The sequence below is a fragment of the Felis catus genome, chromosome X (assembly GCF_018350175.1).
Source record: "Felis catus isolate Fca126 chromosome X, F.catus_Fca126_mat1.0, whole genome shotgun sequence".
NCBI lineage: Eukaryota > Metazoa > Chordata > Mammalia > Carnivora > Felidae > Felis > Felis catus.
In genome coordinates, this window is record NC_058386.1 from 91,109,908 (window position 1) to 91,127,369 (window position 17,462).

At 43.4% G+C, this 17,462-nt stretch overlaps 2 protein-coding genes across 2 annotated transcripts in view; one reads left to right on the forward strand and one right to left on the reverse strand.

Annotated features, from left to right (window-relative positions):
- The window catches only part of TRPC5 (transient receptor potential cation channel subfamily C member 5), a 266,623-nt gene that overhangs the window by 38,724 nt on the left and 210,437 nt on the right, over nt 1-17,462 (reverse strand). Inside the window, exons 5-7 of the mRNA XM_004000806.5 lie at nt 14,928-15,264; nt 13,182-13,321; nt 8,042-8,364 (exon numbers count right to left, since the gene is read on the reverse strand). Of these exons, the coding sequence (XP_004000855.1) occupies nt 8,042-8,364; nt 13,182-13,321; nt 14,928-15,264 (800 nt within the window). The remainder of the gene's footprint in view (nt 1-8,041; nt 8,365-13,181; nt 13,322-14,927; nt 15,265-17,462) is intronic.
- The window catches only part of TRPC5OS (TRPC5 opposite strand), a 76,080-nt gene that overhangs the window by 16,468 nt on the left and 42,150 nt on the right, over nt 1-17,462 (forward strand). The window lies entirely within an intron of this gene.

Genomic DNA, 17,462 nt, shown 5'->3' on the forward strand with positions numbered 1-17,462 from the left:
GGGTACGGCACTTTTGGTGTATATCCAGAGTCTTTGGGTGTATCGTTTTAATAGCTGCCCATATTCCACCCAGTGAATATCAAGCCTGTCTGACATTTTAATCCATGCTTTGGATAAGAAGAGATGGCAAGTTTCTAAGATCCTCAGATGACACAAGACTGGGAAGGATAGCTAATAGATGGGATGACAGGATCAAGATTCAGAAAGGTTTCAACAGCGTGGAGCAATGGGCTGGAACTAACAAGATGAAATTTGATAGGGATCAATATAGAGCTTTGCTCTTAGGCCAAGTGCCCAAATTCAGGATGAGGGATGTAGGAGAAATGCCAAGGATTTTCTTTCTGACAGCAAGCTAAAAATGGATCAGCAGAGTGACACTGTGCTAAGTGCTTTGCATGTATTGTAATACTTGATTCTCAGATACTTCAGTATGGCCAGATACTTCAGCCATATGAGGGGGGAAGTGCCAAAGTCAATCTTCTAGAATCAAGGATAGGGTAGGCATGTTGAACATCGTTATGTCTTAGGCCTCTGTGGTAGGTGCAAGGTTTACTAAAGTGGGGGGTCTGGTGGGTGAAAGAGACAACAAATGACTCACACACAACAGGTTATATTGTCACCGAAATGTGCTTAGAATGCCATGGAGAACAAACACAGAAGGAGCCTGTAACTGAGAGTGGGGTTGGAATGGGTAAGAAGAGACATAAAAGACCAGGTAATTTTTCAGCAGAGGCTTGAAAGATGGGTAAGAGTTTTCCAGGCTGGCCAGCTAGGGATGGGCATTCCAGGCAGGTGGAATGGTGTGGGATGTGCAAAGACCCATAGGGCCAAGACGTCCTCCTATAGTTGGGGAGAACAGGATGTTGACTCTGGCGAAGACGAGTGAGAGGCTGGAGAGTTGGGGTCCAGAGTACCAAGGCCCTGCGAGATGTGGTAAAGAGGTGGGTTTTACACTTGAGAAGATTCCACTATGGGGCAGGCACGAAGCTGGGTGGTGACAAGATGAGACTGGTATTTAGGAAAAAAACTTCTGTGAGACAGGTGTGAAATTGTTTGGAGGAAAAAGAAGACTGGAGGCAAGGAGACCAGTGCTGTGTGTGTATCTCTGTGTATATATTTATATATATATATAAAGGACGAATTCAAGAGATACTTAGGAAGTACAACAGATAGGGCTGAGTGAGAGCCTGGATGTGTCGCGTGAGGAAGATGTTAAGTCATAGATGATTCCTAGGATTCAGACTGGTGTCATTTAATGAGATGAGGGATTGAAGGGGAAATAGGTTTGGGGTGAGGATATGGAGATAATGGAATTCAGTTTGGGACATTTTGTGTTTTGCGAGGCCCGTAACACAGCCATGTGTGTGCAGAAGGCATCTGGAATTGAGGGCTGGAACCTCAGAAGGAGACATAGGACCTGCAAGTTAGCTCCTGCCACTTCTACCCTTTTTCTCTCACAAGTCCCATGCCCTCAGAATGATGATGCCTTCCCAATCACTACTCTCAACAGTAAATGAAGGCCAGGGGTTCCCAGGATAGGATACTAGGCTTTAACTGCCAATAGTCTTGTCATGTATTTATCACAAAGAACAATGAGGTCCTTTTGAACGGTGTTCCCTAGGGAAAATATCTGTTCTTTTTCTTTTTAAGCCAAAGAATAGCAAAGGCATCTCTGGAGAATCAGAAGGAAAAGGATGACAGTAAGCTTATGGCATAATTTATGTCAGGTATATAAATGAGTTCGCTTTCTCTTTCTCTAAAAGTTGAGTTTTTCCCTACGCTGACCAAGTAGTATGTATTTTAGCAGGTATTATATATAAATGCCCGAGTTGAGGTATTTAAAAGAAAACAACGCTGAGTCAGACCTCTATGGAGGAAACAAATTGACACCTAGAGGAAAAGTTGAGGTAACATTACTGCTGATTTGGCCCTAGTGTGACAATGCTTCTTCATACCCAATGCCCCAAGGTATAATTTTTGTGTATACCAGGTGCCCATTCTTGTCAATTGTCCCTGCTGGGCAAGCGATGGGAACAGAATGTCAGTTGGCAACCGGGGTGTTAATAATGACTACAAACTTGCAAGAAGGCATTTCGTAAACTTCTTCAGCAGAGTTCACATTGAAAGGGTAATTGGCAGGGGACCTGGCCTCCTGGAAGGCACCTTGCATTCAGATGTTCAATCCTGTTAAACCCTTTGATGTGAACACATGCAGTCTCCTGGTGCTCAAGCTACTACAGAATTGCTCTTTGTATTGAAAACAGGTTGATGCGAGTTCTGCCTCTAGAGTAATGCAGGAGAGGAAGCAGGTCCTAGTCAAGAGGCACTAGCAAGGTGACCAGTTGTCATTATACACTCCTGGTTGGCTTAACCAAAACAGCACCATCTTCTTGTCAACCCATTTTGGCCTCTTTTCCCTTTCACATGAGTCTGATTTCCCTATCCGAGATTTTTCCCCTTCTGAGGAGAGAGGCAGGAGGTGTAGCCTAATGGAGGGGGATTGGTGGGTGCTGCAAAAGGGGCATTGGAGTGAGCCAACATTTTTCAAACTCTGTTCATTGGTACATCATCCTGGCCAATGCATTTGGGGGAAATCTTTCCCTACATCGTGTATCCAAAATGAAATGTCTCTGCGAAGACCTGCAGTGAAGAAACTTTTGAAAGTTTGTCCTAGCATTTCCAAGCTCATTGGATCATATATCCTTTTCTATTATGTCTGGTCTGTTAACATCCCTGTGAACTATGGTGTTTTGTAACCGATTTTAGGAAATGCTGCTAGAAACAAATAATAGGGGTAATCTACATAGCATTGTTTTTTCCCCTCTCTACTGGTGCAAACTTGGGTGCAAAGAAACTCTTTTTTTCCCCCTGGCTTTTGTTATTGAGCACATTTCTAGAATGTCTGAGTTCACTGAACTGCCTTAGTTTATAGGGTTAAAGAGAAAAATGTATCATACTTTAATGACTAAAAACCTCTCATGACCTTGGAGTCATCACTGTGAACACCAGTGGTAATGAGTGGCACTTTCCAGAACTGGGGTTTGAGGTGGACAAGTTAGAGGACCCTGAGTCTTGGGTAAGCCCAAGACCTCTCCTGGAACCTAACAAATTTCCTGTCACGTGCCTATTTTCTTCTCCTCTGTTTCTCCTAACAATGATCTGTCAGAAAAATAAAAGCTATTCTGGAGGCTTGAAGGTCCTAAAGAAATAGATGTTGAGTTTATAAAGAAAAGGTATAGGAATTCCATGCGTCTGGAGGCAGTGGACATGGACAGGATCCTGAGCTGTCTCTTGCATCCCAAGTGGGAAAGGGAGACATTTCTGATCAGTGCTCAGTGCCCTTTGGCCCACCTGAAACCTTAAATTAATCTCAGAAGGCGAATTGATTCGAATCTTGCCCTCAGCCTGTTGCCTTTCTAGCTTGCTCCTGTGAAAGGGGTGCAGTTGTCACTGGGAGGTGCACACAGGCTTTTACCATAAGCCCAGTCTATGCTTTTCTTGGGCTACGGCACAGAGAACTTGTCCCTGCCGGCATTTCAGCTTTGATTCCACACTGTGTGGACTCAGGCAATCTTGTTGGTTCTTATGAAGCATTCCCAATTAATATTGCTTGAAGGGTGGGTTTACTTGCCTTCTGTCTTACAATACTAGGTAGGAGAAACACTCCCCAGATATAATGTCCATCCCCACAGTACAATCAGATAAAAGGGATGCAACCACTTTGCATAGAGCCTGTTCAAACATACCCATTCTACAAACTTCTACCTTAATTCCATCCACTCTTGTGTTCCTACCTCTAGTCTCTATTAGGATTTCATTGACAGGCTTTGGTTTCATAATACTAGGTAGTGGAAGTTTTCCCCAGCCAGACATGAGGTCCATTCCCATAAAAACATCTAGGTAAAGGAGACACAATGTTTTTACATAAAGCCTGCTCAAACATTCCATCTTTCATGATCCTATCAACCCTTACATTTTTATTTATTTATTTTTTTTACTTCTTTTTAAGTAAGCTCTATGCCTGACGTAGGGCTTGAACTCATGACTCTGTGATCGAGAGTTAGGAGCTCCACTGACTGAGCCAGCCAGCTGCCCTACCCTTACATATTTATATTGTCTCAATCCATTGTAGCCTGAGTCAAGGCTTCACCAATGGGTTTTGGTACCAGCATTAGGAGGATTTCTGTATTAATGGGGCCTGGAAACTTCTCTTTTCCACCCTCTGACCATTTTACCCACTCTTGAGCCAAGGGACCCTGGGCCTTTTGTCAATCTTTAGCTTGACTAATCTGCCCAAACACTGCCCCAAATGATTGGTGGTCCGGTTTCTCATTGTAATTTTTGCCCGCCGGCTTTTTAAAATTCTCCAAACTGGGATAGATAGAGTAGACTTATTTGGGGCCCTTTAATTTGGGGGGACCATCACAGAGTTCCTTTGGCCCTCCCAGCCTTTGATAGTGCTGTATTAAAATCTTTAACCCTATCGATGTCTGTCTTATTCATCTCATTTCTTAATAACCATCTAAGGGTTTCCATCCTGTGGGATGAGCCCTGGGACTCCTCTGTTTCCTCTGTCTTTTGTTCCTACCAATATTTGCTTTATTCACCTCATTCCTTAAAAACTGTTTAAAAGCTTCCACCTTTGTGGCCTCTCCCTATTCTCTTGTTAATTAACCTAATGTTTTTATTAAGACCCATGAGGGAAAGCTGAGACCGTAAATTGGCAAAGGCTTCCCAGACTGTGTTTTGGTTTTGCAGCAGTAAGGTTATATGTGGGGCCCATGTGAAAGAGACCCCTTAACCACAGCATTTACCATGACCCAGGTAATGGGCATATATATTCAGTAGGCAAATATCACAGTCATCTTAAGCTCAGTTCCACATAGCTTGTGTATGAAGCATGTTAATGGCTTCATCTGGGGTATTCCACTTGACATTCATAGGGGGAGTTGAGAAGTCCCCCTTCTCAGGGTAAACAGACCCTACAGTGACTTTTATCCAGTTAACCAGGCTGGTCGTTCCCTTTAGGAATAACCTCCTGTGTATCTGGATCACATATAGCCATCTGTGATTGTTCAGTCGTGAACTGTGGGTCCTATATCAACCCAAACATGCCCTTCCACTCACTCCACAGTATTGAAAACCAAAGACGCAGCCCCTAAATTAGTTACTCTCATAATCTATTTTAGCAAAGGTTCTTCAGGAAATTGATGATACTGATCTACGAAATGAAAAAAATTCTTTATAGTCTCTGGTTTCAATAGTTTCTTGATTTTGCCCTCCCCCACACTGACTACCTTTTTGGTGACCAGAGGTCTTATAGGGGCCTTCTGTTGTCCCTGTACAATTTTTACCTTCAGGGCTGGCTTTGAGGCTAGTGACCCAAACTCGGATTGACCTAAATCTGAGCTTGGTTTAGCATCAAGGCCCAACCCAGCACTTTTCTTTTACTTTCATTGTAGCTCTTATGGATAATAACCGAGGGATTGTATGTTTAGCATAGTTCTTCTTATTTTGCATTCCCTTATATATCCAATGAGCTCACTCCTTCTTAAGAGTTGGGTTTATTACTGAAGCGGTTTAGAACAAGTCTCCCCAAAGTATGCCATTTTGGCATCTGAGCTATTTTGAGCGGAAGGCAATCAAGACCCGGAAGGCTCAAGAGAAACTTTTGCCCCTCTTTTAACTACCTAGAAGAATTTAAATTGGAATTTTACCAGAGATAAATTTTATCTGAGTGATCCTTCTGTATGGGAGGGCAAACAACTGCCAAACATCTACTCTTCTTACTGTCCTGTGAATCACCCTTTGAAACCCCAGGCCTCTATCCCATTCCTTAGCTCGGGATGCCATATATACTTCCTTTTTCCTTGCTGTCTTTGAACTTCTCATGTATGTGGGGTTTCTGTACATACGAAATTAAATTTGATTTTCTCCTATTAATCCATCTCATGTCAATTTAATTTTAGACCAGCCAGAAGAACCTTTGGAGGGTAGAAAAAAAAACTTCACCTCGAACACTATCATTTCTAAATTCCATTGCTGACTTTTACCTTGAGTAACTGACCACAGCACAGCTGAAGTTTCACACTGTGGGTGACTAGGTAGCTATCCAGGGATCAAAGGCTCATCATCTCCTGCCCTTTTATCTTTTCTTTTCTTTTTTTAAGTTTATTTATTTATTTTGAGAGACAGAGTGAATGGGGGAGGGGCAGAGAGAGAGAGGGAGAGAGAGAATCCCAAGCAAGCTCCACACTGTCAGTGCAGAGCTTGACACAGGGCTCGATCCCATGAACCATGAGATCATGACCTGAGCTGAAATCAAGAGTCAGACGCCTAACAGACTGAGCCACCCAGCACCCCTAGATTTATAGGGTCTTCTGTATAGGGTCTTCTGCAAATGGAAGCAAGCAATGGGCTTTTGACACTTTTCTCTTAAAAGCTTTCATCATGATTCATTGTTAAAAATCCCACAATATGGAGAAATTTAGAAAATAGTTAAGCAAAACTAAGTATGCAGAAATCCCCTGTGATCCCACAGTCACATTTTTAGATGTCTCTTTGTCTTTTCCTCTACATGCTCTCTCCCTAGCTGACATCACATCAAACAAACCAATTTCATGACCCGTGACTTTTATCTTTTCTTTTCCCTAATAACGTGTTTCCATGATTCAGGGCTCTTTTAGCAAATCCCATTTCTCTTATGCCAACTAAGAGCTTCTGAACCCAATGTATGGGTGTGGGGAGAATTTCCCCGCCCATCACAAATTCTCCAATCAACAGCTGGGTGTCCTATAATCCAACCCAATTCTGACACTACTGGGAGATAATCTTAAATTCTACGGATTAAGGTCTCAGTCCCACAAGACTGCCCCTTTATCCCCCACGTTAAATGTCAGTCGCAAGTTCAGGTTGTTACCTGTGCTTCTGACTGACCGGTTATAGACTAGGTACTCCCACAACCTTCTTTTTTGGGTTCAATTAATTTGCTAGAGTGGCTACAGAACTCAAACTTTTCAATTACTAGATTATTGGCTTATTATAAAAGGATACAACCCAGGAGCAGGCGGATGGAAGAGATGCATATAGAACAAAGTAGGGGGACAGGGTGCAGGGCTTCCGTGTCCTCTCCAGGTGCACCATTGTCCCCGAATCTCCATGTGGTCACCAACCTGGCAGCTCTCCAAAACCTGTCCTTTTGGGTTTTGGGGGGAGGCTTCATTACCCAGCCATGATTGATTAAACTCATTGGCCACTGGTGACTGAACTCAATCTTCAGCTCTTCTCCTTTCCCCGGTGGTTGAGGGGTTGGACCCAATGTTTGAACCCTCTAGTTGCAAGGTTGATTCCTCTGGCAACCAGCTTCCATCCTTAGGTGGAGGTCAAAAGTCACTTCCTTAACATAAGAAAAGACACCCTTGTTCTCGCTCTCAGCCCTTAGGAAATTCCAAGGCTTTTGGGAGCTCTGTGCCAGAAATATGTATTTCTGATTTCTTATTATGAATATTTCTTATTCATATACAATCCCCAATATTTCTTATTTCTTATTATGAATCACCATATCCCAGGGTGCATTAAGATATTTCTGATCTTTCCTTTTCCTTTGTTCTTGATTCAGAATAATTAAGTTAGCTTTGGTAATCACGTGTTCAGAGGAATAGCCTTGCTCTTTCATTTCCTTGGTTAGCGATGCTTTTTTGAATGAGGAATTATTTATCCCCTTCCCATCAACTCCTTTAAAAATATGAGATACTACCAAAATAATTCAAAACTAACTCTTTAGATGAGTTCCTGGGAGCCCGTGTGTGTGTGTGTGTGTGTGTGTGTGTGTGTGTGTGTGTGTCGCTTTCCTCCCTTACCTAACTGCTTCCTCTCCGAGGCCTCTATATCCAGAGAAGGCCCTCTCTCTACCTCAGACCCTTTGGGTTGATCCCTGAGTGAGCTTTGTGTGCACTGTCAAAAGGTAGTGACAAAGCTGTGGACTGAAAATGGAGCAAAGAAGGAGAAAGCAGAAAAAGGAAAAAAAGAGGGGGGGTCTTACGTGGAGAAGGCATTATTCTGTTTCTCACATCGGATTCCCTTGCAGTTGTTTGGTTCATCGATCGCTCTGGTCTCATAGTAAAAGTAAAGCTGGTTCAGTCCGTTGGCAAAAGCCAGCAGTACCAGGCAGTAGATAAAGAGGAATTTGAGGATATCAAGCAGCATGCGCCCCAAAGAGATCTGCAGAGGCCCCAAGTGGGAGTTGGCTGTGAACAGGGATATGAGACGCAACGAACTTAAAATGTTGGATATTGCAAACAGTGCTTCCGCAATCAGAGTCGGGTGCCACATTTCCCATTCTTCCCTTGGACGAGAACCATTATACTGAAAGAAACAAGTGCACAAGATGAGAGGCACAGTGAGCATTTTCAACTTTTCCCTCTTTTCTCCTGTTTGCACCTAAATAAAGCCACCAAGGTAAGCATCAAACATTCATTTACACAACAGACCCCATGCATGGCACTATTTGTCTCCTCCCCCCAATCAATATATGATGCTAATAACTCTTTTCCTCCCACTCTCATCCAAATATATTCCCTGAATATACACAGAGAAAAGTGAAGTTTGGAGCCATCATCTGGAGTAACCACCTGTGGTTTATCAACAGACATTTTCTAACTAAAAGTCTACCAGATTGTTGAGGAGTGTCACTGGAACAGAGCCATTGATTGGCATGCCCAAGGTAGTGGGGACAAATTACTCTGCTTCTTAATGAGATTTCAAATCAGATTTGCCTCCCCAATCCCCCATTTTCTTCTGAGCGCCACGGACAACCTGTAGTCACTGAAGGGCAAGGGACAGGTTCAGCCTCCTCAGTGTGCAATGTTCTTCCTGAGTTTTTGCCGACTTGTAGTCTGGGACTGCTAGAGCAATCTTAGAGGGTCATTATTCAGTTTCCTGTGGAATTTCAGCAGTCTGTAATGTATTTCATACTATCACCAATAGCATGTCAACCTTCCGGGTAGTGAATTTAGTACCGCTCCGCACGGTGATGTATGCATGTATTTGTTCCTTTGACAGCCCTACAAGCTTGTTCAAGTTCTAGTGCAAATGAAGAACCCGGGGGCTGAAGGAGGGGAAAAAGCCAGTGTTTCTGGCATTGGTTGCCCATTTTTCAGCCCTGTCCTGGACTTCTAGCTCCTGGAACATTGGAAATAGTTTTATAGAAAGATGGCTTGGTTGTGAGACCCGAGGTCCAAATGGGGCTTTGTCAACTTAAAACTGCCTGTATCTCTCAACTTCACCATAGAATGAGGATAATATCTACTCTTAATCACCGCACACGTTTGTGGTTATGTATCCATATGTAAGAGTGTGTGTATTCCATAAGGAGAGATGTTATGGAAATATAAGAATTTGCTTATTAACTTCCCCAAGACAGAAGTAGATTTTGCCTGGAATTCAATCTGAAGCATATTGCCTTGAGCTCTCATCTAAATATCACAATTTCTTAGGACTAGATGTAAACAACTTCTCTGAGAAAATGTTGCATTTGGGGGCCAAATTATATTGTTAGCATTTCTAAAATGTGCTTCAGTTCCAACAACTGACAAAACCGGTGTTAGCATCGTTTGCGTGCTTCCAATATTCTTCACTGTCAGAGGAGTTTGGAGAAACCCTGCCACACTTGTGCTTCTGTTTCAGATGAACTTTAGGTGGCTAATCCGCTTCATACACTCTTGGCCAAATCTTGTATCTCTGCATTTTCCCTTCCAAAGACAAACAAACAAAAACACCCCCCATTGGCTGCGTCATCGTGAGGGGTGGGCATTGCCATGTCGGTTTTACAAGTGGAGGAGCTGAGGTCCAGATAGGCAGAGGGACGTTGTCTCTACTAAATGTTCCCTCAAATGTTGGTTGATATCACAGCACATATGCTAGATAGGCCTTTAAAAGTTTTGAGCTATACATGAGAGATGGAGACTGCTGATAACGAAACAGACCTATGTTGTAAAACTGGAAATTATCAACTGGAGCACGCACAGCTCATAATTCAGGACTTTCTCCCTCCACAATCACAACTGTAAGCACAGGGAAGTCTGCTGCCCATGGGACAGTGAGCCTGGATTTGCAGCACATTCAGAAATGTGAAAAGTGATCCTGATGGCAAATCTATGTTTTGCATATACATCTTTGGAGGCAGATATTATAGAATATGATAGCAGGGACCAAACTTGGAGCTCATTTAGCATAAAGGTTGAGCTCATTTAGCATAAAGGTCAGCAAACTTTTTCTGTCAAGGGTGAGATACTAGCCATTTTTGGCTTGGTGGGCTATATGGTCCCTGTCACAACTACTCAACTCTTCCCTGTAGAACTCATAGGGAGTAAGTGAATAAGTGGATATGGCAGCAGGCCAAATCTGGCCTGCAGACCATAGTTTGATGGCCCCTGGACTAACACAAATGGTTTTCAAATTGTGCTCCTTGAAGCCTGAAGGTTCAGTAGAGGCAACTGGTAGCCACTGTGGGAGCCATAGAGGGGGCCTGGAAGATTGCGTCCTCAATCGGAATTCAGTCTTTGAGCTCTTCAGTACATTGAAGTTCTGAATAAGTTTTAGCTTCAAGATGTGATTTCATGGGAAAAATGAAAAGGCTGATAGCCACTGATCTAGCCCAATCTGCTTATTTTTCAGAGGCAGAATCTCAGGTTCAGAGAGGTGTAAGGATGGCCTATGGTAACCCAGCTTGTGTCAGAGCAGGGATTACATTCAGGTTTCCCGCTTCTTGGGTTAGTGACTAGGAGGCAAGTGATTTTTCTTATATTCTTTGAGATAGAATGCAGATTGAAAATTGACCTCCATGTCTTTCAGATCGGTGTACATCACACTCTGTGAGTTCAAAAGCAAAATATGAAGGAAGCCAGCCTAATGTGGGGATTTAACAATAATAAGGATGGAGTCGGGGACTGTCTTCAGCCAAGTACTGGTTGAAGAAAGGACCACAACTCAATGGCTGTCAAAGTTTGGATTTAGTTTGAACATATGGAAGTAAGGTAGTGGTGGGAGAAATGCAGGTGGAACCATCTTAGAAGACAAAAGACAATTATTTTCCATTTGTAGGGTTATCTGGGGGCAATGAGGGCCACTCTTATGTGTATTTATTCCTTTTGAGTGCTTTCTTATGTGTCTTTTCATTTCTGTTGTTGCAGACCACGTGTGGTGGAGTACATGTATCATTGACAATTGTTTTTGCTCTAATAAAGGATCTTCTCTGAGGTCAGCTTATCCCATGGCATTTCTGTACTGCCTTAGTACCATAGTGATCTGAAGTGTTTCAAGTAGCCTTGCGACCAGGTTTTGAGGCTTTACCTCATAGAGGTTGTCTCAGCCTACTTGGAGAAGTTCATCTCAGACTAGTGTGCCTCTGTGGGTGAGTGGACCAGACTGAGCATTTGCAATTTCTCATTGCAGATCCAAATCTGCATGTGGCATGTCATGCTTTGTCAATTCTCTTTTTTCTTGGGAAGACATCCAACTTCTTGGTAAACGTCTCCCTTGGGTTAAGTGTTTGTCAGTTGAGGGGCATTTAGTCAGCTGAGTATAGCTGATTTATCTTTACACCCTGTGGTGGGGAGGTTCTCACTCTTGGGAATCTTTGCCAGTGAAACTGGACAGGTTATAAAATGATCTAATGTCGGGCATCTACAGACACATTTTTACATCCCTAAGAGAAATCCTTTTCTTGATCGTTTATTCTAAACTTTCCTGTTCAAACAAAACCAACCAATTTCTAGATTGATCATCTATTGTCCCTCCAGCGTATAAATACCACTTCCAAAGGAAGAGACTTTTTTTGAAGCAAACAGTGTTACTTAGTCAGCAGAGTGCCAGAATGACATGGATTTCATCCAGGCACATTAACCAGAGATTCAAACATTTTCCTCACCAGCTTTTTCTTGTAAGGAAGTTGTAAGTCTGTGTTAAGCGATCACCACAAGTATAAGGCATACTCTTAGGATTCTTTCAAAAATGTTTCATGACTGCATTCAATATTCATGCTCCACGTAACTAACTCCCAAGGTCTTAAAATTTATGCAATATGCATATTAGGGATATAAAAATAAGTTGTTGGAGATTTGGGGGACAGCCATATTCCCATTCTAAAACTCCTTAATGTGGGATTTAGTGCCAAAAAGCATGACTGACTAGACAATCTCGGAGACTGAATTGTCAGCTTTTCCCCATGCTGGAGAAGTTCAACTCAGGGTAGGAGCACAGCCATTCTATTATCTAATGAGCACCAAATCTGAACTCAGAGCCTGTGACTACCCAGTGTGAGATGTTGGACATGAAGCTATTTTTCAGGATAATGTAGGCTGTACATTGTGTGGGAAAAGCATAAAGGTTGTGTGTGTGTGTGTGTGTGTGTGTGTGTGTGTATGTTATCTGAATTGGTAGAGAGGCATAGGTTGAGTGTGGTACTCAAAAAGCTGGATTTATAACAGCTTGAATGATCATCCTGGTGCTGAAAGTATGAGGGAGGCAGAGATGATTAAAGATCTCTGTCTCCTGCAGTGAAGTTTCTAGGGTTCTGCTACCTGTCATATAAAGAACACTTGAGGGAAGTGTGAATACTTAGCTTTGAGAAGAGACAACTCAGCAGGTTAGGGAGAGATGACTTCACATCGGAAGCACTATTACAGAAAAAGAGCAGCTTTGTTCTGTTTGACCCCCCAGGGAAGAAGGATTATTAATGGATGTGTCACAGGGAGAATAATATTAGAAAAACATAAAGTAGCACTTTTTAATGAAGTGACAAAGGTGGAGAGAGGCTTTTGGAGATTGGGAATTCAGTGAGTTTCCTGTCCCTGACCTATGGAAGGGTCGGTGCGCCATCTTGTTGGTAAGGATACTGTAGAGAGGATTTAAACACCGACTGGATGGGTGGGTGGTTGAAGACCCTTCTACTGTCAGAGTTTAAGAAGCTGAAGATTCATTTGTAAATTGCTCTATTCTCCACTTTCTTTGCTTAGGTGGACACTGCTTACAAACTTTTGAAAGAATGTCTGTTTCTATGGTACTTTCCCGCATGGGTCGGACTGTCATCAGCACTTTTCCCCTAAGCTCTGTATGCTCCCAGTGCTGAAACTGAACGTAACCCAAATCATTGCTTGAGAAAAATGGCAGACATTCCAAGTTACCTTTACATAGGCCACAATCTTCAAGGAAATGGTTGCCAGGTAGAGTGAGTTCATTGCAAAATCCATCAGGTTCCACCAGTCATGGATGTATTCAGTAAATCCACCATCCCACATTTCCTTAATCTCCCCCCAAATGAAACCTGAAGAGTGGAGGCAAGAGGTTTATTTCTGGACAGGGTCAGAATAGACATCACAGTACAATTCTCCCAAGTAAAGGCAGATGGAAACAATGAATGAATTGGGATCACTGGAGTGAAGCCCACAGAGATGGTAATGATAACATAGCTCTTTTTCTTTCCTACTTCATCTCTCAGTTGTGAACTTGCCAGACCTAATAGGCTTTACCTGAAGATGCCTGTACATTATACTTTTCTGGATGCTATTCACTTTTAGTGCTGTTGTTATAGTTACTGGGATGTTGTCGCAATTTTGGGGTGCCTGATTCTACCCTCTTCCCATTTTGAGGTAGGAAATTTATGAATTTCATTAACAGATCAATTAGGTCAAGATTACCCTGTAGTCCTTAAGTTTCTTTCTACCATGTGCTAGAGGGAAAACTCGGTAAGTTTTGAGGTGAGCTAGCTGACCGTCAACCAAATTACTGGATTTTGAGACAGAAGCTAGGCAATGGGGCCCAAATTTATTTATTTATTTATTTACTTTAGAGTGCGAGAGAGAGAGAGAGAGAGAGAGCGAGAGATAGCAAATGATCGGGGGTGAGGGACAGAGGGAGGGAGAGAGAGAATTCCAAGCAGGATCCCAAGCCTGACACGGGGCTCAATCTCATGACCCTGGGATCATGACCTGAGCTGAAATCAAGAGTCAGCTGCTCAACCGACTGAGCCACCTGGGCAGGGACCCAAAATAATTTAGAATCCTTTTTTCTCCTTTCTCCTTTCACTGCGTGTGTATGTGTGTGGGGGGGGGGGGTTTGTGGAATTCTGTCTGGTGACATAGATGCCTCCTGAACCTTAGAACTGGGAAACCAGTAAAAGGTGTGGCTGTGGCGGTGCTTCTCAGACTTTAAGGTGCATGTCAATCAGCCGGGGATCATGTTGAAATGCAGATTCTCATTCCATAGATACAGGGTGGGACTTGAGATTCTGTTTGTCTAACAAGTTCCCAGGTGATGATGCTGACATTGCTGATTTGCATATTAGAGTTTGAGTGGTAACAACCGGGGGGATAGTGATGCACTGGAGGGTCCAGTGCAATCTAACTATGCTTAGAGACTACGGGTAAAGTTACTTTTACCACGGATGGTGTGAATTTCCTAGGTTCCCCTCCTGACTGCGGAATCTGTATCTATATAGGATGTAGACCCTGATTAATACTGGGGTTGTGTGGAGTAGCCACAGAAAGCAGCAGATACAAATGCCCTTGAGTTTTAGGAAGGGCTTTGAATAGACTGATCAGCACTTGCCTGACTAGCTTACCTGAAACCCATTCTGATTGATACTTGGCTTTCCTTCTAAACCAACCGACAGGCAGTTTCTTGTATTTGAAGATGTTAGGTTAACAGAATTAAGCCGTGGGGTCACTGCCAATCTCACTGTGGACCATGCAATACTAAGTGATCAGAGCCTGGGGAGGAAGGCACCAGATTTCTGAAACTCCCCACAAAGGGCTTCCCCACTGCACAAAAAGATGTCCTAATTCAGGGCCAGCCCAACTGCCTATTCCAGTACTTTATTTAAACAGGAGAAACAGGCACTCTGCCCATAGCTCTTGGTTTCTTTGACTCACCGAGAACCCAAGGCAATATCATCCATTCCACGACTGTTGGGGGAGGCCCCTGTACATGAAGGTCTGTCCTGACAATGTGCTGAGAAGCCAGGAGAAGCATGAAGAGGAAGGTCAGATATGATGCTGTGTGGCAGATAAACTTGATAAAGGGTTTCTTGATGAACAGCCCAAGGTTGCTCCTGGGTGAGATCAGATAAGCTATAGACAGCATGGGAAAGAGGAATCCAATGGTCATGCAGGTAAGAAGCTTGACTACCCAGTGTTTCCGTCGCCATCCAGGGAAGCCGTCATACCACAGAGTGGCAAGTAACTGTTGGCAATTAGGCTGAGCAACAAACTGGGAAAAAAAAAAAGGAGAACAAGTTAAGCATCTTGGGTGTCCAGGGGGAAGTCTACATTCATAATACAGCTACGTGACCAATCCCCAGAAGAGGCCTGTTTTCCAGGTTTCCATGAATGGATCTAACCCTGGAGACAGCTCTACATGTCAAGCTATGAGACTAGATTTTCCTTAGGGTTATTTATTTCATATATTAAATACATTTTTGTTTGTGTTTTCACACGCTTCCCTATTCTTCCTCCCATCATCTTAGAGAAATGGTTCCCAAACCTTGCCTCTGGATCAGAATCATCCAGCGAACATTACAAAATTCAGATGCCAGGGGTGCCTGGGTGGCTCAGTCAGTTAAGCGTCCAACGTCAGCTTAGGTCATGATCTCTCTCACTGTTTGTGAATTCGAACCCCGTGTGGGACTCTGTGCTGACAGCTCGGAGCCTGGAGCCTGCTTCGGATTCTGCGTCTCCCTCTCTCTCTGCCCCTCCCCCACTTGTGCCCTCTTTCTCAAAAATAAATAAGTATTAAAAACATTCAGATTCCCAGGTCACACCAAGGACTGGCTCAATGAGCATCTCCGAGGAGGATAGCCTGGGCAGCTGTTTTACAAGGTTCTTTGGCAGAGTTTACATGTCTGTTAGCAGAGAATCGTGGGGATATTTTATTTCAAATTGGTTCACTTTTACTCATTCCTCTAGCTTACGTGAGGTCGTCAACAAATGTGCACTGTGCTTGGGCAAACACAAACTGGCCGGGAGTAAGCTCATGCCTGTGGCTATGGCTTGGAATGGAAATGAGTCCCCTTTTTGATTTTCTCTTTCTTCCCCTTTGGTTTTGAGCACATCCTGGCTGGCTTGCAGTGAATCAGCTTGCTGCTTTGCCATCTATTAACACCCTCTCAAGTCTAGACGTGCCGAGGAAGAAAGAATATTTGGGGGCCCAATCACAGCATTGTGTACCAACCCAGCTGGGATTTTACTTAAAGGCAATCTACCAAGTGTCAGTGAGTAATAGTTAAGGAGTCATCATTGCAAGTAATCCTTAAGCTGCTACTTCCTGGTACCCAACTCAGTAGGGAGCTCAACTGTCAGTCATGATTTTAAATACTGCCTGTATCTGACTGTTCCAGCTTCCCATGGGAAAAAATGGTTAACTAGAGCTGTACCCTATAGCTTACTAATGCAAAGGAAATAAAATTCTTCCATCTTTTACCTAACACCCCAGGTAAAGTAGCCCAACCTTACTGTTAGTGTATCTGGGAAGATCACTAGCTTCCCGCCAAAACCGTCCTGCTCTTCCTTGAGCACACAGCTGGGCTACATTACTTCCGGTCTCCCTTTGCAGTGAGATGTGGCCGCGTGACTAAATTCTTAATAAGGGGAGGTGCAGAGAAATGATGAGTGGTACTCCCAGGCCTGGCCCATAGAGGTCTCCTCTGTGCTATCCTCCCTGTTCTCTCCCGCTTCCGGCTGACTGGAATGAGGTAACCCAGGATGACCTAGGAGTTTCTGTCAGCTCGTGTCCCTCAATGACCATATAGAGGAGAACTATCAGGCTGATACCTGTCTTGGACTGTTACCTGACTGAGAGGATTCCAGCATGTTTGAGCCATTATATATTTGGGGGTCTAGACTACCCTCAAGCAGTTAACGATTATGAAACTACCAAAAATAAGCTCTAAGATCTTTTTATCCTGTGATCTCATTTTCTTCAAAGATGCTTCTGGTCCCCAACACGTCCTGTGTCACACAGAAAGACACAATCCTATAGTCCCTTTCTACTCTTCCTGGCCTTATCGCCCATGCCTAAGGCTGGGGTGAAAGAGTCCTAACAAATAAAGTACAGAAAAGTAGAAGGGTAAAGCGAGATGTTTGGATGCATGGGAAAAGCACTGGGAGTACACAGTCTAGTGAGGGGGATAGATGTAAAAAAAGATGGTTATAAGACAGTATAGTAAGGGCTTAAATTTAAAATGGATACGAACAGGGGCACCTGGGTGGCTCAGTCTGTTAAGCGTCTGACTTTGGCTTAGGTCATGATCTCACCGTCCATGGGTTCGAGCCCGGTGTTGGCCTCTGTGCTAACAGCGTGGAGCCTGGAGCCTTCTTCGGACTCTGTGTCTCCCTCTCTCTCTGCCCTTCCCCTGTTCCCAATCTGTCTCTCTCTCTCTCAAAAATAAATAAACATTAAAAAAAATTTAG